Consider the following 15,683-nt stretch of genomic DNA (forward strand, 5'->3'; position numbering starts at 1 on the left):
TGCATTTTGCTTTCTTGCTTGGGACCGTTTGGGAAGCAGATACGCCATGGATGGACACAGTTTGAATCTGGCTCTGCCTCTTACTGGATGACCTTGGGCTCAAGACCTAAGCGTGTCTGAAATGGGGGTCACAATAGCACCTATTTTATTAGGTCACAGAGGATTTAGCAACTAAGTGAATGGATAGAGTCATTGTCACTACCACCGGTAACAGTCTAAACCATCTCATGTTCTTGGAATGCTAGCTGCGTGACTTTCGATTTGGTTGTAAAGAATAGGGTGTTAAAGAGAGCCACTGAATTAACTGCCTGGAAAACAGCCAGCGTGTGGCAAACCTGAGCGAAAAGGTTCTGTGTTGTCCTAACATGTATTAGCTGGGTGTGCCTGGCCGTGAGAATTACAAGTGTAGTTGTGAAGAATGTTCTGATAACCACAAGCGCTACGCAAATCAGCAGTTATTCTTCCTTGTGGCCTTTTTAAACATTCATTGGAAGTCCCTTCTTTTGGATCCATTGGTACATAGATATTGCCCTTCATTTTGGCCTTGGTGTCCATAGGGATCTGCTAGGAACCGGATTGAATGTCTTCACTGCCCTAAATGCCCCATAGGCATCCATTGGCTATGAACACCCTTTCCTCCCCTTTGACCCTTGATGAGTTTTAAACCAGACGTCACAGGGAGAAAGGCCAGGTTGCCAATGACACTACACCAAGTCCTCCAGGAAAATTACGCGTCTCTAAACATGAGTTTTTCTTCAAAGGCCTGATGTGGGTGGACACCTGAGTCATACCTTTTGATTATGCTTCTTATTTCCCCTCAACTTTTGCCCTGGAGAAAGACAGAGGGTATGCTGTGATGCTGTACTCACGCTGGCTTTCAAATCTTAGGAGCTTCCCTGGAATGGGAACTAAATCATCACTTGAAATGGACATTGGACATTGGAATGTTTCAGAACCGTGTTTGAATTGGATACAGCGTTTTATAGTTAGTGACTACATAAACGTCCCTGGTGCAGTATGTTGGGTTTTTAAAAGCTGGATATCACTAACACGGTGGGGAACTACATGATACCCATCACCCAGCTGACTAGGTCCCAGTTTTAGGTCTCAGCCTCCTCTCTTAGCCTCATAGATACAAAACCCCACCCTGACCTTCCCCATACAACACTCACTGAGATGCCATTTTCCAGGCAGGCATCTGGGGCGGGCAGCGACGCCGGGGTGTGCCCGCTGGGGTTTGGCAGGCACGGTGCAGTCGGCCAGGCCTCTCGAGAGCGCGTGCATGCGCGTTTCCTCCACGTGTCCTCGCCTTCAGTTTTCCTTTTGGTCAAATTTTCCTTCGTATGGTTCTTGGGACTTCAAGAACCCCTGAAAATGAGGAGTTAAACCTGGAATCAATTTTCATTTACAGCTGAGAAGCAGTTATTCATGCTGGCCTCACAGCTCAATAAAAGATCCAAAGATATAGACCTTGTGCATCTCTTTCAATAGAAGCAGCCTAATCAGTCTCAAATGTTTTTTTTAACAAAGAAATTGTATTGACAGTTTTATTAAAATTGCTGTCTTTAAAGTTTTAAGCTACCCACAATTTGACCTAGTCCAAAGACTTCCACACGTTCTGGAAACATCTGCTTAACGTTTTAGTGCATGATAATCACGACGTCTGATTGACCCAGCCCTCGAGCGCAAATCGCACACTCTCCTGGCAGGACAGTCTGTGGGGCCTGGGCTCTGAATCCAGGCTGGCTCGGAGCATGGCTCTCTCGCGCCCCAGCCCTCCCAGACTGGCATTAGAAGCAGCACACTTTAGACACCGTAAAGGCTACAAAGAGATGGGTATTGTTAGAAACCGCCTTCAGGGCATTTGAATATTAATACCATCTTGTTATTAATGTGAATTAGACCGAAATGTTAGAGGACTTCATTTAGCTCTGTGAGAAGTTTAGCCAATGAGTCCTACGATGGGAAACGATCGGTTAGTGACCAGGCTCAACTCTTTACCTGAGATACAGCCTGACGTGGTGTTGGTGCTTTAAAAACAGAGCTGAACAATTCAGGTTTGCTTTGACCACAGAGGCTTTCCAATGAGTTGTGTCTGGATACGTTATTGCAAGTAGCTCCTATGTACCCAGCTTTATTTAACCCGATCTTCTTTCTTTTTCTGCCTAAGGATCACCCTAGTACCCCTAGAGATGGGCGGTTCATTCAAAGCGTCACTAGACGCCAGTATAGGGGGTGCATCTCAAGTATGTTAACATTTACGAAAACGTAGTGTCTTCGCAGCTCTTTCTCTCCACTCCATAATTTTATTTTTTGACTGAAGGTCGCGGATTGCCTCACACAGGTAGCTTGCTTTTTATCCAGGCTCTTGATTTTGGTTTCACATTGGCTTGTTTGTTTCTGTTACTGTTGGGCCACCTCCCTGGCTAGGTCGTCTGTTACTAGACCATCGCAAATGAGCTGAATTCCACGGTAGCAGAAGATATGAATATGCTGGCAGCTTTGGGATGTGTTCCTTATACCTGGGATGCATATTAAACTTCCAGGACATAGCAGCCCAGTTCAATGAAAGCCTGCTTTTATGTTCCAAGCGTGCTAACGAAAAACGATGTAGTAACTCTCGCGCCTGCTATTAGCTGGCTCTTTGGAAGCCAATGCGCTGTCGTGAATGCATTCGTTGTGACAGCAGATACCCTGCCCTGCTGTAATCGGTCCTCTGTTTTAGCCACAGTTCTCCCTCATCATGCTGAACAAGTTGTTACCTCCCCAGGGTTTCTCTGCATTTCCATTTACTTTGTTATCAGCGGAAAGGCTGGGGAAGGCCCTCTTCAGTAATGACATCAATATGGTACACACAGCAAGACAGGTCAGCCTGTCAGAGCTAAAGAAACAGCAGATAGATTAGGATGAAACCAGGTGCAAAATAACTTTGATAGAGTCTTTTAATGTAAACAGTTTATCTGTCATTGCCTTTCATTGAAATCCCCCACAAATGATAGAGTTTGGGCAGTTGAGGCTGTAGCATGTAGCTGAATAAAATGTGTACCTTGTCATACTCCAACTATCCAGCAATTAGAGAATGAGAGGACATTTTAATTTATTCATTAAAGACAGGAAAGTAAATAGGATAACATATAAGGTTAATAGAATAACATTGGCCCTCATACTCCCAAGACTGTGTTTCCCATTTGGCCGTATTAGCATCGAGACCAGATTAATAAGAAACTGCTTAGGGCTTGTATGATGTGATTTTTTAATATGCTCCAGGCAAGTCTGTGACTGTTTAGAAAACCTGAGTGCTGATTTTTTTTCATTGTAATTAGCTCTTCTACATTTAGTAGCAAATATTTTGACTCGTAATCTCCGTAGATTACCTTTTTATTGTAATCTCAATAAAATGCTTCGAGCACGCAGAGAGGCAGAGAAGCGCAGCTGACGACCAGATACTGGCTAGTGTCCACTGCAGAGCCACTGGGAGTTTAAATCGGACATTGGTGAGGGGGTGCTGTGCACCCTAAGAGCCAAACGGAAACAACAATGGGTTTGATCTGTAATTTCAGAAACGGTGACTCTTACGTAGGACAGGGATGAGCAGGGCCTCTTGTTACATGGCACATATCTGTAAAGTGCATGGCAGGGCTGGTGGGGGGTGGGTAGCAGCCACCTCTGGGAAGCTGGGGATCCCTCAGTTGACTTGAATTGAATTTGCCCTTGTCACTGCCCCTGGGATGGTCCCGTCTCCACTCTCACCCCACCCTTTGTTTGGTCCAAGCATGTTCTTTTCTTAGGCCCCTTCATCACCCCAAGTTGGGTCCCAAATCCCTGGTTGGAGCCTGTCTTGGAGTCAGTAGCCAACAAACCCCAGGCAACGTACCATGGGTACTGGAAGTTTGCTGGAAGTTTCCAAGTCTTCAATTTAATCAGGGTTCTAGCATATAGTAGAGCAAAATGAGCATCTTCAGTAAAAGCTGGGTAATAAAACCCTGCCAGACTGAAAATGTGAGGTTTTGAAATTTATATGCCGGCTTTGAAAAATATACTGGGGGCTTTGGTTTAGGTCCCAAGAATGCTTTACTCTGTTCCCCAAATATCTGCCATCTGCTGGAAAAGCTACCAGGCAGGCTGCAAGGACCCAGGGTGTCATCCTGAATGGGAAACAGAATCTAACTTTTTCTTAAGCAGCTCTATATTTTTCTATTTATTTAGTAAGAGGAAAGAGCATAAGCATTGTAAATACACAGAAGAGGTATCCAAATTTGAGATTAGCTACCAGTCTAAGACTGGCCACTCAAAATTCAAGTAGGTGGGCAGATAAAAGCAGCAGACGCTTCCAGAATGTATGGGATGCCATAACCCATATTTCACAGACAATCTCATAGAACTCTTTGGAACATTAGACATAAACATTTGGAAACTTGATAATAAATCTTGTTTATTGTTAATGGAGGTAGACTCTGCTTCCATATTTAGCCGTGGCTCATGCGTGTATGACTGCATACTTGCATGTTGTATAGACTGCAATACTTATGTATTAGAATATAAAATGCCAGACTTGAAAATAACCGTGGAGAGGGGTGCCTAGGTGGTTTAGTTGGTGAGTGTCTGACTTTGGCTCACATCATGATCTCACAGTTTGTGGGTTCAAGCCCCGCATTGGGCTCTGTGCTTACAGCCTGGAGCCTGCTTTGGATTCTATGTCTCCCTTCCTCTCTGTACCTCTCCCTGTCATGCTCTGTGTCTCTCTCTCTGTCTCTCTCTGTCTCTCACTCTCAAAAATAAATAAACATTAAAAAAATTAAAGAAAACTATTGTGGAGAGCCTTTATTCCAGCTGCCTCATTTTGCCAATAAGGACATTGGGACACAGAGAAGTCGGTATTTGCTGTTGTGAGATAATGGAAAATATATATAGGGATGCATTAGTCTCTGGCCCTGTTTCCTGGCATGGGGCTCCTAAAACCCTTGTGATTTCCTAAGTGATAAGAGCACTAGGAGCATCTTTTGTTCTGACACTTGGTCTTTGAGCCCTGTGGCTGATACAGGGCACCAAATCCCTTGGAATTTCCTGGGTGATAGGAGTGTTCTAATGAGGTGACTCTGCATGGGCTCCTGAATGGTAGCTTCTCACCAGAAAGACAAAGTCATGATTAGAAGCTTGGAACTTTCAGCCCTGTTCCTCTACTTGATCCTGCTACACATGTGCACGTGCACACATGCACACACACACACACACACACACACACACACACATGCTTCTCTAGAGAAGGGAGAGATTGCAGAAGCTGAATTAACAATTAATCATACCTATGTGAAGAGGCCTCCATAAAATCCCAATAGTATGGGGTTTGGAGAGTTTCCAGGTGGGTTAACACACCACATCCCAGGAGCGTGATTGATGAACCCCAAGTCCACAGGGACATAAGCTCTTACACTTGGGACCGCCCAGACCTCACCCTGTGTATCTCTTCATCTGACTATCCATCTGTCTCTTTTATCATGTCCTTTAACAAACCGGTAGACATAAGTAAACTGCCTGAGTTTTGTGAGTCGCTCTGGCCAATTTGTCGAACCTGAGGAGGGGGAACCTCTTGTTTTTTAGCCGATTGGTTAGAATGACAGGTGACAACTTGGGCCTGCAATGAGCATATGAAGTGGGAGGTGGTCTTGTGGGACTCAGCCCTTAACCTGAGGAGTCTGACACTGTCTCCAGGTAGAGAGTGTCAAAAGTGAGTTAAATTGTAGGACACCTAGCTGGTGTCACACAGAACTGCTTGGTGTGGGGACAATCCCTCACACATCTGGTGTCAGAAGTATGATGAGTGTGGTAGCAGTGAGAGAGTAAAGACGTCTCATAGGTGGAAGACTAAAGGGTTTTCTAATACAGGTATATGGATAATGGTGGGTGTAGTGTTCCCACCCAGAGGGTAACGTGCTCTTAAGGGACAGAAAGCCTGACTACACTAGTGTGCTGATGCTGAGGATGCATCATCAGTGTTCACTTCATGGAGGTTGTAGAATACTTTCATATAATGGGGTACCTACTATGCACTAAGAATATCCTTCCCATTTTCCTGCTCACATGTGGTAAGGAGAGAGCCTCTATTAGATAATAGAGGCTCCCACCAAAGAACACATGTCATGTTGTGAGAAGTGTCCCTCTAGCATGAGGGGCAAGAGGGGCAAGAGGGCTCAGGTTGGCAGTGGAGGGGAGAAAATTGAATTTTCAAATCCACCAATATCAGGGGACAATAGTAACTAAGTGCCTTTTCCATTGGTCCTTCTAATGGGGAGAATAAATAACTCAAGCCAATGTTGAGTTGCTCTGCCTGTTGTCTCCACATTTACTCCACTTAGAGAATGATTAATGTCAACAGAAGACTCTTCTGAGTGAAACATGCTTCTTCACCAAAGACAGTGCATTTTTCATTAAGTTACAAGATAGCAAAAGTTTAGGTATAAACAAAATCGCCAGGTGACAAATGGATCTTGCTAAAGACACTGGAAAAACTCCTACGAACTGCCATGTTAGCAAAATATATATATAAGAACAAATATGACCTGCTACCAGGCTACTGTTCAACTGGTACTAGGCAAGGTCTTGAATGGCAGGGTGGGTGAACTTGATTGATAGTTCGCCGAGCAGTAGGAAGCCATGAAGGGCTCTGAGAAAGTCATGGCCAAAGCGGAGCATAAAATAGGGGTGGGGCACCTGGGTGGCTCAGTCACTTAAGTGTCTGACTTCGGCTCAGGTTATGATCTCGTGGTTCCTGAGTTCGAGCCTCGTGTCGGGCTCTGCGCTGACAGCTCAGAGCCTGAAGCCTGCTTTGGATTCTGTGCCTCCCTCTCTCTCTCTGCCCCTCCCCTGCTTTCTCTCTGTCTCCCTCTCTCAAAAATAAAAACATTTAAAAAAATTTAAATAGGGGTAAAATAGAGAGACCAGAAGACCAGTGAAGGGGCAGTGGCCATTGTCCAGGTGAGTGGGAAGAGTAAGGAGGGGCACAACCTTCTGCCGAAAAGCAGACTGGGAAATCCACCCCGGCAGTGCCACCCCGGACTCCTCTCTGGGGTGGGAATCGTAGCCCCAGGTGCGCTCGCAGCACGGATCTAGATACACGTATCCTAGAGCTCAGCTTTTCCTCCGGCGCCCTTCCGTGCCCAGAGTAGTGCCCAGGCCTATCCGATTCCGTGGCCATCCGCAACTCATTTATCTGATCAATGTTTATTAAGTGACTGTTAGCTGCAAGATGCAGTTCCCTCCGCCTGGAACAAATTTCCTGCAGGCTCTGCCTGTCAGAATTCTATGGCTGCCCCTTTTCTGTCTAGCACGGGCCTACTTCATACACACATAGAAGTCAGTGAGTTAAATCAAAATGGGAGAAGCCCAGTACTCCAACGATAGGAAACGTGTTTTTACTTCCTACAGGTTCCAGGTTCAAACACGTGACGTTTTCCACGTTTCCTTCTGTGCACCTCTTCAGAGGGTTAAATGCAATGGGTGGTATTTTCCTAAAGGTTTCAGTCCCTGGATATACAGTCAGAAATTCAGGCAGGCATTCAGGTGTTGCAAAATGCTGAGTGACATTTTCTCCTCTTAATCTGCCATCCTGCCTATGCACGTGAGCCGCCCGCTGAAACCCCAGCCTATAGGATATAATGTGAGCCTCTGGCTGTTTCACTCATTCCAGTGAAGTCTATTTAAATGATATAATTAAGCAATTCCTTTTTATATTTGGGCAAGTGTTCTCAGTATATGTCTCTTTACTTGATTTAACCAATTCTGGAGATACTGATTTTAGACCATCGCAATACCCTAATGATGAGTTCATTTGTTAATAGAGGGGTTTTCTCTTCTGAACGTAGGTGATCGATACAATTTACCAATACATGCCACTAGGTTAAGGTAAGGCCGTGTCTCACAGAATAGCCCTGTGAAGAGTTAAAAAAAAGGGAAAACACAGAAGCACAAAAGCCATGCAATCAATGGTTCTTCTGCCTTGTTTCCATAATGCCCCAATAGACACTTATTTAAAAATTATCTGAAGGATTGACTTTTCACTTTTTTTTTAAATCACGAAATGTGTTGGATAGACCCAGCTTGGATATATCTGCCAGCAGAATGCCAGGAGAAAAACACATAAGCGGGAGAGGCAAAAGCTATAGAGAGAAGTGCTAATAGAATCACGTTGTATGCTTGACTGACAGCATTATTATTGATTAAGGAAAAAAGCAGTACCTGAATACACAGCCTTGGAAAATGAGTCCACTGCTATAATATGTCTAGGCCATCCACGTGCTCACCTTGACAGTCTCAACAAACAGGAACCATACTGCATTGGATCCATTTTCTGCACACCTGGGGCCAGGGCGAAGGCATTATCATAAGTGTGGCTATCACGGTTCAGGGCATGTTTCTGAAAAGCCCCAAAAGATTCTCTCGGTTAAAATAAATAAATGTAGTATACATGTTTGCTGGACTAGAATAACACCGGGACACAATTCCCTTACCAGAGGGTTTCTTGAAAGGTAGGTACATCCATCTACGGAGCAAGCGTTCGTAGCACTTTCTCCCTAAAGAAACACGGCGTTACGTATGCCATGGAGGATGGGACTCACCAGACGGCCACGTTCTTTCCTTCCTGCTTTCTGTTTTCTCAGGACAGCTGTAACACTTTCATGGTTCCTGTAATTCAGTATGGTCCCTGATTCACTTCGGCTTCGGCGCGGCCGGAGGAGTGTCTGCATCACAGAAAGGCGAGGTCCTTTCTTCATTTGAGGAAGATAGATTTAATGAGTGAGCACCTATGAGCGTGTCCTTTACCCCATCATCCCTCCTGAGGAATCAGTTCGTGAACACTCCTGGGATGAGAGACGAGCCTTCTCTCCGGGCGTATAATTCTTCAAGATGCCCTATGACAGAGGGAGGGAGACAGAGACATTTGAGTGTTTGCAGGAGCACTCGTGCCCCCACAGTGCCCCCCACCCCCCCCCCCCCGCGTGCCCCCGACGGCGCCTCGGGGGCCCTGACCTCGCTGCCAGCAGCAGCAGCCCCTGAGAAGGTTGAGGGCAGAGGCCCACGTGAAGGTACCGGGCTCTGTCTCCTGCTGGCCTAGGCGTGTCAGGATCTAAACACATCAAAACCTCCCTCGGGGAGGACTTTCCAGACGGGAGCATTCTAGTCCGGAATAACTGCATACGTCTGCTAGCTGCTACCGGGTCACTAAGTCAGCAAGCCCATAAGCTCTCTGGCGGTGCCGGTGTGTGCGCGGAAGCCAGAAAGCAGAGCAGGCTGTTTCTCGAGCACCGTCGTGGATGCGGGCTACTCGCGACCGCCCTTGATCTAGATGGGGCAGGACTGATTATCTTCATTTTTAAAATGAGGAAACTCAGGCTCAAAAGTGTCCATCACCTTGCTAATGTCATGACGATAGTAAGTGGCAAAGCTGGGGGCGGAACCCAGGTTTCTGGATTTCTTTCTTTTCTTTTTTTAGTATGAAATTTATTGTCAAATTGGTTTCCATACAACACCCAGTGCTCATCCCAACAGGGGCCCTCCTCAATGCCCATCACCCACTTTCCCCTCCCTTCCACCTCTCCCCCCGCCATCGACCCTCAGGTTTCTGGATTTGTAGCTCATCAGTCTTTCCGCCGTAGTCCACGGCCTCTCCTCACACCATGGTGGAATATATTTTCTAACGTTTTCATTTATTGTATCATCCTTAGAGTAGAGGTGCCTTAGTGACAAGATGAGTATCATGTTACAGAAACGCGGCACAAAAGAAGTAGAACGTAGGTTTTAGAAAGCGTATAGACATTGCAAATTAAAGCAGCATGAGTGTTAACTATCTAGCCTCCATCTTCCAATCAGTTTAAATTACTTTTAATGTATGTTTTTAAACTCAAAATGATCTGTCATCCCAATGTGCAACCCTCGTAATGTGTGGTGAATTACACGAGATCATTTTGTTTTGATTCCCCTCCTTTTTAAGGGGATCTCCCATTTTGTATTTGGGATTGGTCTTTTCACGTCACGTCGTTTCAGAGCAAGGGATGTTCTCCCTGTGTATTTTGCAGACTACTTCTCAGACCCTAAAGACATAGATATTTTTCCCACAAATAATTCACTTAAGTTTTCTTCAAAGTCTGGGAGCTGAATAATTCTCTGTATCACGCTTGAAACAAAGTCACATCGCAGTGAGCATAAAGGACACACACTGTGAGCTCTGCCTCAGGTCTGACACTCCCTGCGACCGCTCAGCTTGGAGATCAAAGGTGCTGAGCACACAGGAGGGTGACGTGAGCACGTCTGAGCAGAGCGGTTGGCGCTCCGGAATGATCCCGAGTTAATTCCCAAAGGAAAGAGAACCTCTCGGCATACACATTTTCAATCAATAGCCAAGCAGCCCAGAAAACATTAATTTCAATGAAGTTATTTTCCTATGATGGCTGTATAGAGAGACATAGGTTTCAAAGAAACTGGCCTCGAACACAATTATGTTCCTCCTGATCAGAGAAGAGAAGACATTTTCAAAAACCATGTCACTGAATGAAAGCTAGGTTAAGCAATGTCACTTTGATTTCTCCCTCCCTGTCTTCTGCCAGTGGCCTGCTCATACTATCACTTCCAGCGTGCTTTCAAAGGAAACCACTCGAACAGCATGCTCGTTACTTTATGACATAGCCTTTGTCTTCTTTAAGCACAGACTCATTTGGATTAAAGAGATGGGGCGAAGTGGGTTCGTGTGATTTCCACAATGACACGTCTCCATCCCATTTCCCTACCCCGTTCCGACCCAGCCAGGACTGGGGGACGAAAGGCGGTAGAAAAGGAAGGTGCGGGTGTGCACAGGTGGGTAGACTGGGTCCGGCCCCTGCTCCCTGCCAGCATCCGCCTCTTCCTTTCCGCTTCCTTTCCGGGGCCGTCTCAGGGACAGACCTGCATCTCCGAACTACATGTGAGACGTGACGCGGGCCAGCCACACACCTATTGCTTATTTTATCATCTTCACCTGTTACCTCTTGCTCCCGCTTTCTTGCTGCTGTGCCGCCTGCCAGAATTCAACCCCGGGCACAGATGGTGAGAAGGTGATTTCTGCCACCGAGAGGCAAATAACCTGCCCACATATTAATGGGTATTTATTTACCTAGCAGCAGAACCCGAGACGTCGTAGGTGAGAAGGACTTGAATTCCCAGCACTAGTCTCTAAACTTGCGAAGCGTTTCACTTCTTTCAAACAAAATCGCTTCGAAGCATGTCGAGCCGTAGTTAGGCGTAGGAAGCTTGCTTTGGGGTATTTCCTCAAGCAGTGGTCACCCCGAACGCCGAGTCCAGCGTTACAAGTAGCTGCCTCTACATCCTGTAGGCCTCACCCAGATACGAAGGTCTCCGGATGGATACTTCTGGAAAGGGTCTGAAGGTCTCAGTGCTCCCCATAGTAAGTGTTCTTTCTATAGTCTGAAAAAGTCTAGGGGAGTACAAGTTTGGTTCTGATTACATAATTATGCTACAGAAGTATGAAAAAAATCATCACTGAAACCCTCCAGGTGCTTAAACAGTTTGATAGACTGTAGCCATTCTGCCATCAGCGCCCCCAGCTGTGTTGCTTAGCAACATTTTAATTCCAGAAGAATCGAAGGAGATGCAATCCCTGTGGAGAGGGAAACAGAAATCTCTAAGAGGGCTGTTGACAGATGATCTGAGTTGTTTCTTCTAATATACTGTGAAGATCACTAGCTCTTTTCATGAATGATAAATGGACTGTACACAGATCAATGGGTTCAGCAATAAACTGGAACCAGGCTCCATGTCTAAGGCGACACAGGCCGAGAGGCCCAGAGATTTCCTCATTTCGATGATTTGGTGTGTGTTTTCTTAAAGGTTCCACGGGAGGACATTGATCCGAGTAGTCGGTCGTCCCTTGGCCTTTTGTGGTGTCTGCTAATAAAAATGATTTTAGAAATGGCTACTTTGGCCTTGCTCTCACCACGCAGGTGCGGCCAGGTGTCAGTAGTCAGGCAGGGTAAACGGGTCCCTGCCACAGATCTAAAAACCCGGGATGGGCCCATGACTGTCCCCAGCCCCCCGCCCCTGCCTCTCCATCCGGTGGTAATAACCCAGGCAAGCCCACCCAGCAGGTAAGATTTGAGTGCAGGGTGCGGAGACAGGAATGAGTGTCTGTGTCTGAAAGCTGCACTTGGACAGGTAACCATGTTCCCCGGGAGAGGAAAATTGCTTTCTGTGTCTCCAGTCTGCTTATCGCAAAGCAGCCTGCTTCGGTTAGGTCCTTATGTTTCGGAAGAGCATTTTATATTGCTTATTGTTTGGTAACTAGTTGCAAAGATTATGCCTGCTAATGTTGTCTAATTGCATTTTTTTTCTTCTGCTTACAGGCTGTTGAAAAGGCAAAACCTAAGAACAATCCTGTGAAGTAAGTTATTTTTTATTAGTTGGCATTTTTAATTTGAATGGACTCCATGCATGTGAAGAAAAATAAGGTCGTAAAAGAGACCTGGGATTTCAAGTTCGTCTCTGTTTATGACAGTCGACAGACAAAAACAAAACAAGGGGGGGGGGAACCCACCAAAACCCAAAAAGGGCTAGTGGGGACTAGCTTTTATTTTTATTTTATTTTTGCTTGTGGTCCCAATGACTAAGTGCCCCAAGTCGTGCCCAGTTTACATAAATTAATACGTGCCATCCATGAAGAGTTGCCAAATACTATTATAATCCCATTCGAGGCACGGCACTTCAGGCCTTTGGGTTTTGCGCATGCTAAAAAGATTATATATTTAATTGCAAACCTTGGACCTACGACAGAGACTTAAATGGCTAAAAATGTGCCAAGTGATTTCCAGCCACGTGGGGAGCTTCGGCACCTTGGCATCAAGGCCTTGCTACCCTGTTAATGAAAAGCTCATAAAAATATATTTAACTAAAGGTTTTTCTAGCTAACAGAGAGCTATTGCCAAGGCATTTTTATGGGACACTCTTAAATTATAAACAACCAGCGCCGTATTCTTTTAAATATAGTACATCTTGGACATCCTGCCTCTTCCAGAAGGGAGACTTTCAAATTAAGAAGGATGTTTGCCTTGTCATTTGGGTTTGTGACATCTGATTGCACTGTTAATGCATACTAGACCCACCAGCCATATGGCCTAGGGAAGTCCTGCTCTCCTGTCTGGGTTGTTACAGGCCTCGCAGTATCACGCCTCAAGGAACTCCGCATTAAATCAGGGTAGCCCTGTCCCGTTGTCGTGGGCACTGAATGCAGAAATGGGGGGAGTGTGTTGATTTTTAATAGTTTCTGGGAGAATGGGTCAACTGATAGCGATGGCAAGATGGCTGCTTTTCCAAGTCACCGGGGTAGTGTTTAGCACACCATTAAATCCAACCTCTAATTAATTTTTCGAAAAGGTTTCGTGTCCTTTTTCAAATTCATTTTTCTTAGGCCACAGAATATTCCTTATCAGCTTTTGTAGCCTCTCGAGGAGCTTCTGTCGTCTGGAGATGTATTGTGCTATAGTCATCTTAGGGGAGTATTTCCAGTAGCTGAGTTTCTGGCTGGTTGTTTGATTGGGGTTGAAATCTTCTCTGCAGCCTGATTTCTTTCCTGTCTATGCCCTGAAGGCTTCTCTACCGCCAGCCTGTGGCGGGATTAGAGGGTGGTGCTAATGAGGCCAAGGCCAGAACTGCTAGTCCCTGGGTGGGCCATTAGCAATCTTCTTTCCCCTAGTCTTGTTGCACCCTTCCCTCCAGTCCACCGGTGTGCAGATGTGTGCCCCAGGTCACAAGGGATGGGGCAAGGGCTGGAGGAGGGTAAGCCCAGGCCCTCAGTGGGGCAGACATATCCAAGTTCAAACCCCCCCAATAGGAAGTAAGACCCGGGCTCCATCTTGGCGTGCTCCTTGTAAGGATTCGATTTTACAGATAATGTGTGTGTGTGTGTGTATACACAATATATATGCACAATATATATATTATGGGTTCTGGCTAATTCACGGTGAGACTCCATCTAATGTCTAGCACCATAAGTCGTATGGTAAAGAGAAAACGGGAAAAACGGCAGAGCCAGAAGATTAGTGATAGAATATGGAGCTTTTTACGTGTAAATATATTTGAAAATCTGCTTAGTAATAAGCCTCACAATCAACTGGTAGATGCTTAGAATTGTCTTCTAATTAAGTAAGATGCTGTTCTTGGTGTGCCTTTGGGTACCGGGCTACATGCGGGCTCACGACGCCTAGCCCAGCCGCCCAGCCACAACCGCTGGGCACTTGAAGAAGAGAGATCTCTTCAAGACCTTAGCTCAGGGACAGAAATTCCAGAGCGTGGGTCATTTACACTGCCTGACAACATAGCCAAAGCGGAGTTTTTACAGTTTTGTGCGTAGCGATCCTCTTTCTGGTTCTGATGTCTGGCGGAGAATTTTGGTTACACACAGTGCACTGAGACCTCAAATAGAGTAAGGGTTCAACCCATGTTTTTGTGACTGAATGAGCAGGTCAACACATTGGACACATCCCAGAAAACAGTCCTTCCGGGAACCTGGCCTGGAGGCTTCAGGAGACGGTTGGCCTTATGCTAACTAGAGTGTCAGACCGGAAGGGGCTGTCTGTTATGACAGATGAAGTCATCCACTACCCCCTTATTTTCGGCTCGCGCCACATATAAAATACTCCCACGTTGCTCTGGTTCATCTGAGCTGCTTTGCCTCTGACCAGTCACTGGCTTGATCTTCTGTGCCAGAATTGACATTTGATGGAGCGCACGATGGAAAGTGTATACAGTCTTGCTGGAAAAGTAGAGGTCTGGAGGCATTTACAAATAAAGCATGAACGCACATTGGTGCGCGTGATCGTATGTGTGATTGGATGTCGTCGTCTGGTGCAGGGTTTGGCAAATGGTTGGGGAAAAGAAATCAAAAGAATATTACATGACATGTGAAAATTACATGAAATTCAAATTTCAGTGCCTATAAAAAAAGCTATATTGGCACACAGCAGCACTCATTTGTTTCCGTATTGTCTGTGCCTCCTTTTGTGCTACAGTGGCAGAGATTACTTGCGACAGACACCGTACAAACCACACAACCAAAGCTGTTTACTACCTGGCCCCTTACAGAAAAAGATTGCTGACCCCTGCCCTCATTGGTCAGGTAGAAAAAGGCACAGGGGCACCTGGGTGGCTCAATCGGTTGAGCGTCCCACTTCCGCTCAAGTCATCTCACGGTTGGTGGGTTTGAGCCCTGCATCAGGTTCTGTGCTGACAGCTCAGAGCCTGGATCCTGGTTTGAATTCTGTGTGTGTGTGTGTGTGTGTGTGTGTGTCTCTGTCTCTCTCTCTCTCTCTGCCCCTCCTGTGCTCTCTCTCTCTCTCTCTCCTCCTCTCTCAAAATAAATAAACTTAAAAAAATACAATAAAAGCAGGGGTGCCTAAGTGGCTCAGTCAGTTAAGCGTCCAACTTCTGCTTGGGTCATGATCTCACAGTTCATGGGTTCGAGCCCTGTGTTGGGCTCTGTGCTGACAGCTCAGAGCCTGGAGCCTGCTTCAGATTCTGTGTCTTCCTCTCTCTCTTCCCCTCCCCTGCTTGCGCTCTTTCTCTCTCTGTCTGTCGAAAATAAATAAAAATGTTTAAAAATTTTTAAAAATAAAATAAAGAGAAGAAAAAGGTACAGATGTAAGCTT

The 15,683-nt window shown here is 45.9% G+C and overlaps 1 protein-coding gene across 8 annotated transcripts in view; it reads left to right on the plus strand.

The window, feature by feature from the left end:
• The window catches only part of AFF2 (AF4/FMR2 family member 2), a 454,373-nt gene that overhangs the window by 359,967 nt on the left and 78,723 nt on the right, over positions 1-15,683 (plus strand). For all 8 annotated transcript variants that reach the window (XM_043570624.1, XM_043570628.1, XM_043570630.1 and 5 more), the window contains one exon: positions 12,387-12,424. In XM_043570624.1, coding sequence (XP_043426559.1) covers positions 12,387-12,424 — 38 coding nt within the window. The remainder of the gene's footprint in view (positions 1-12,386; positions 12,425-15,683) is intronic.

This window comes from Prionailurus bengalensis, chromosome X, assembly GCF_016509475.1.
Source record: "Prionailurus bengalensis isolate Pbe53 chromosome X, Fcat_Pben_1.1_paternal_pri, whole genome shotgun sequence".
NCBI lineage: Eukaryota > Metazoa > Chordata > Mammalia > Carnivora > Felidae > Prionailurus > Prionailurus bengalensis.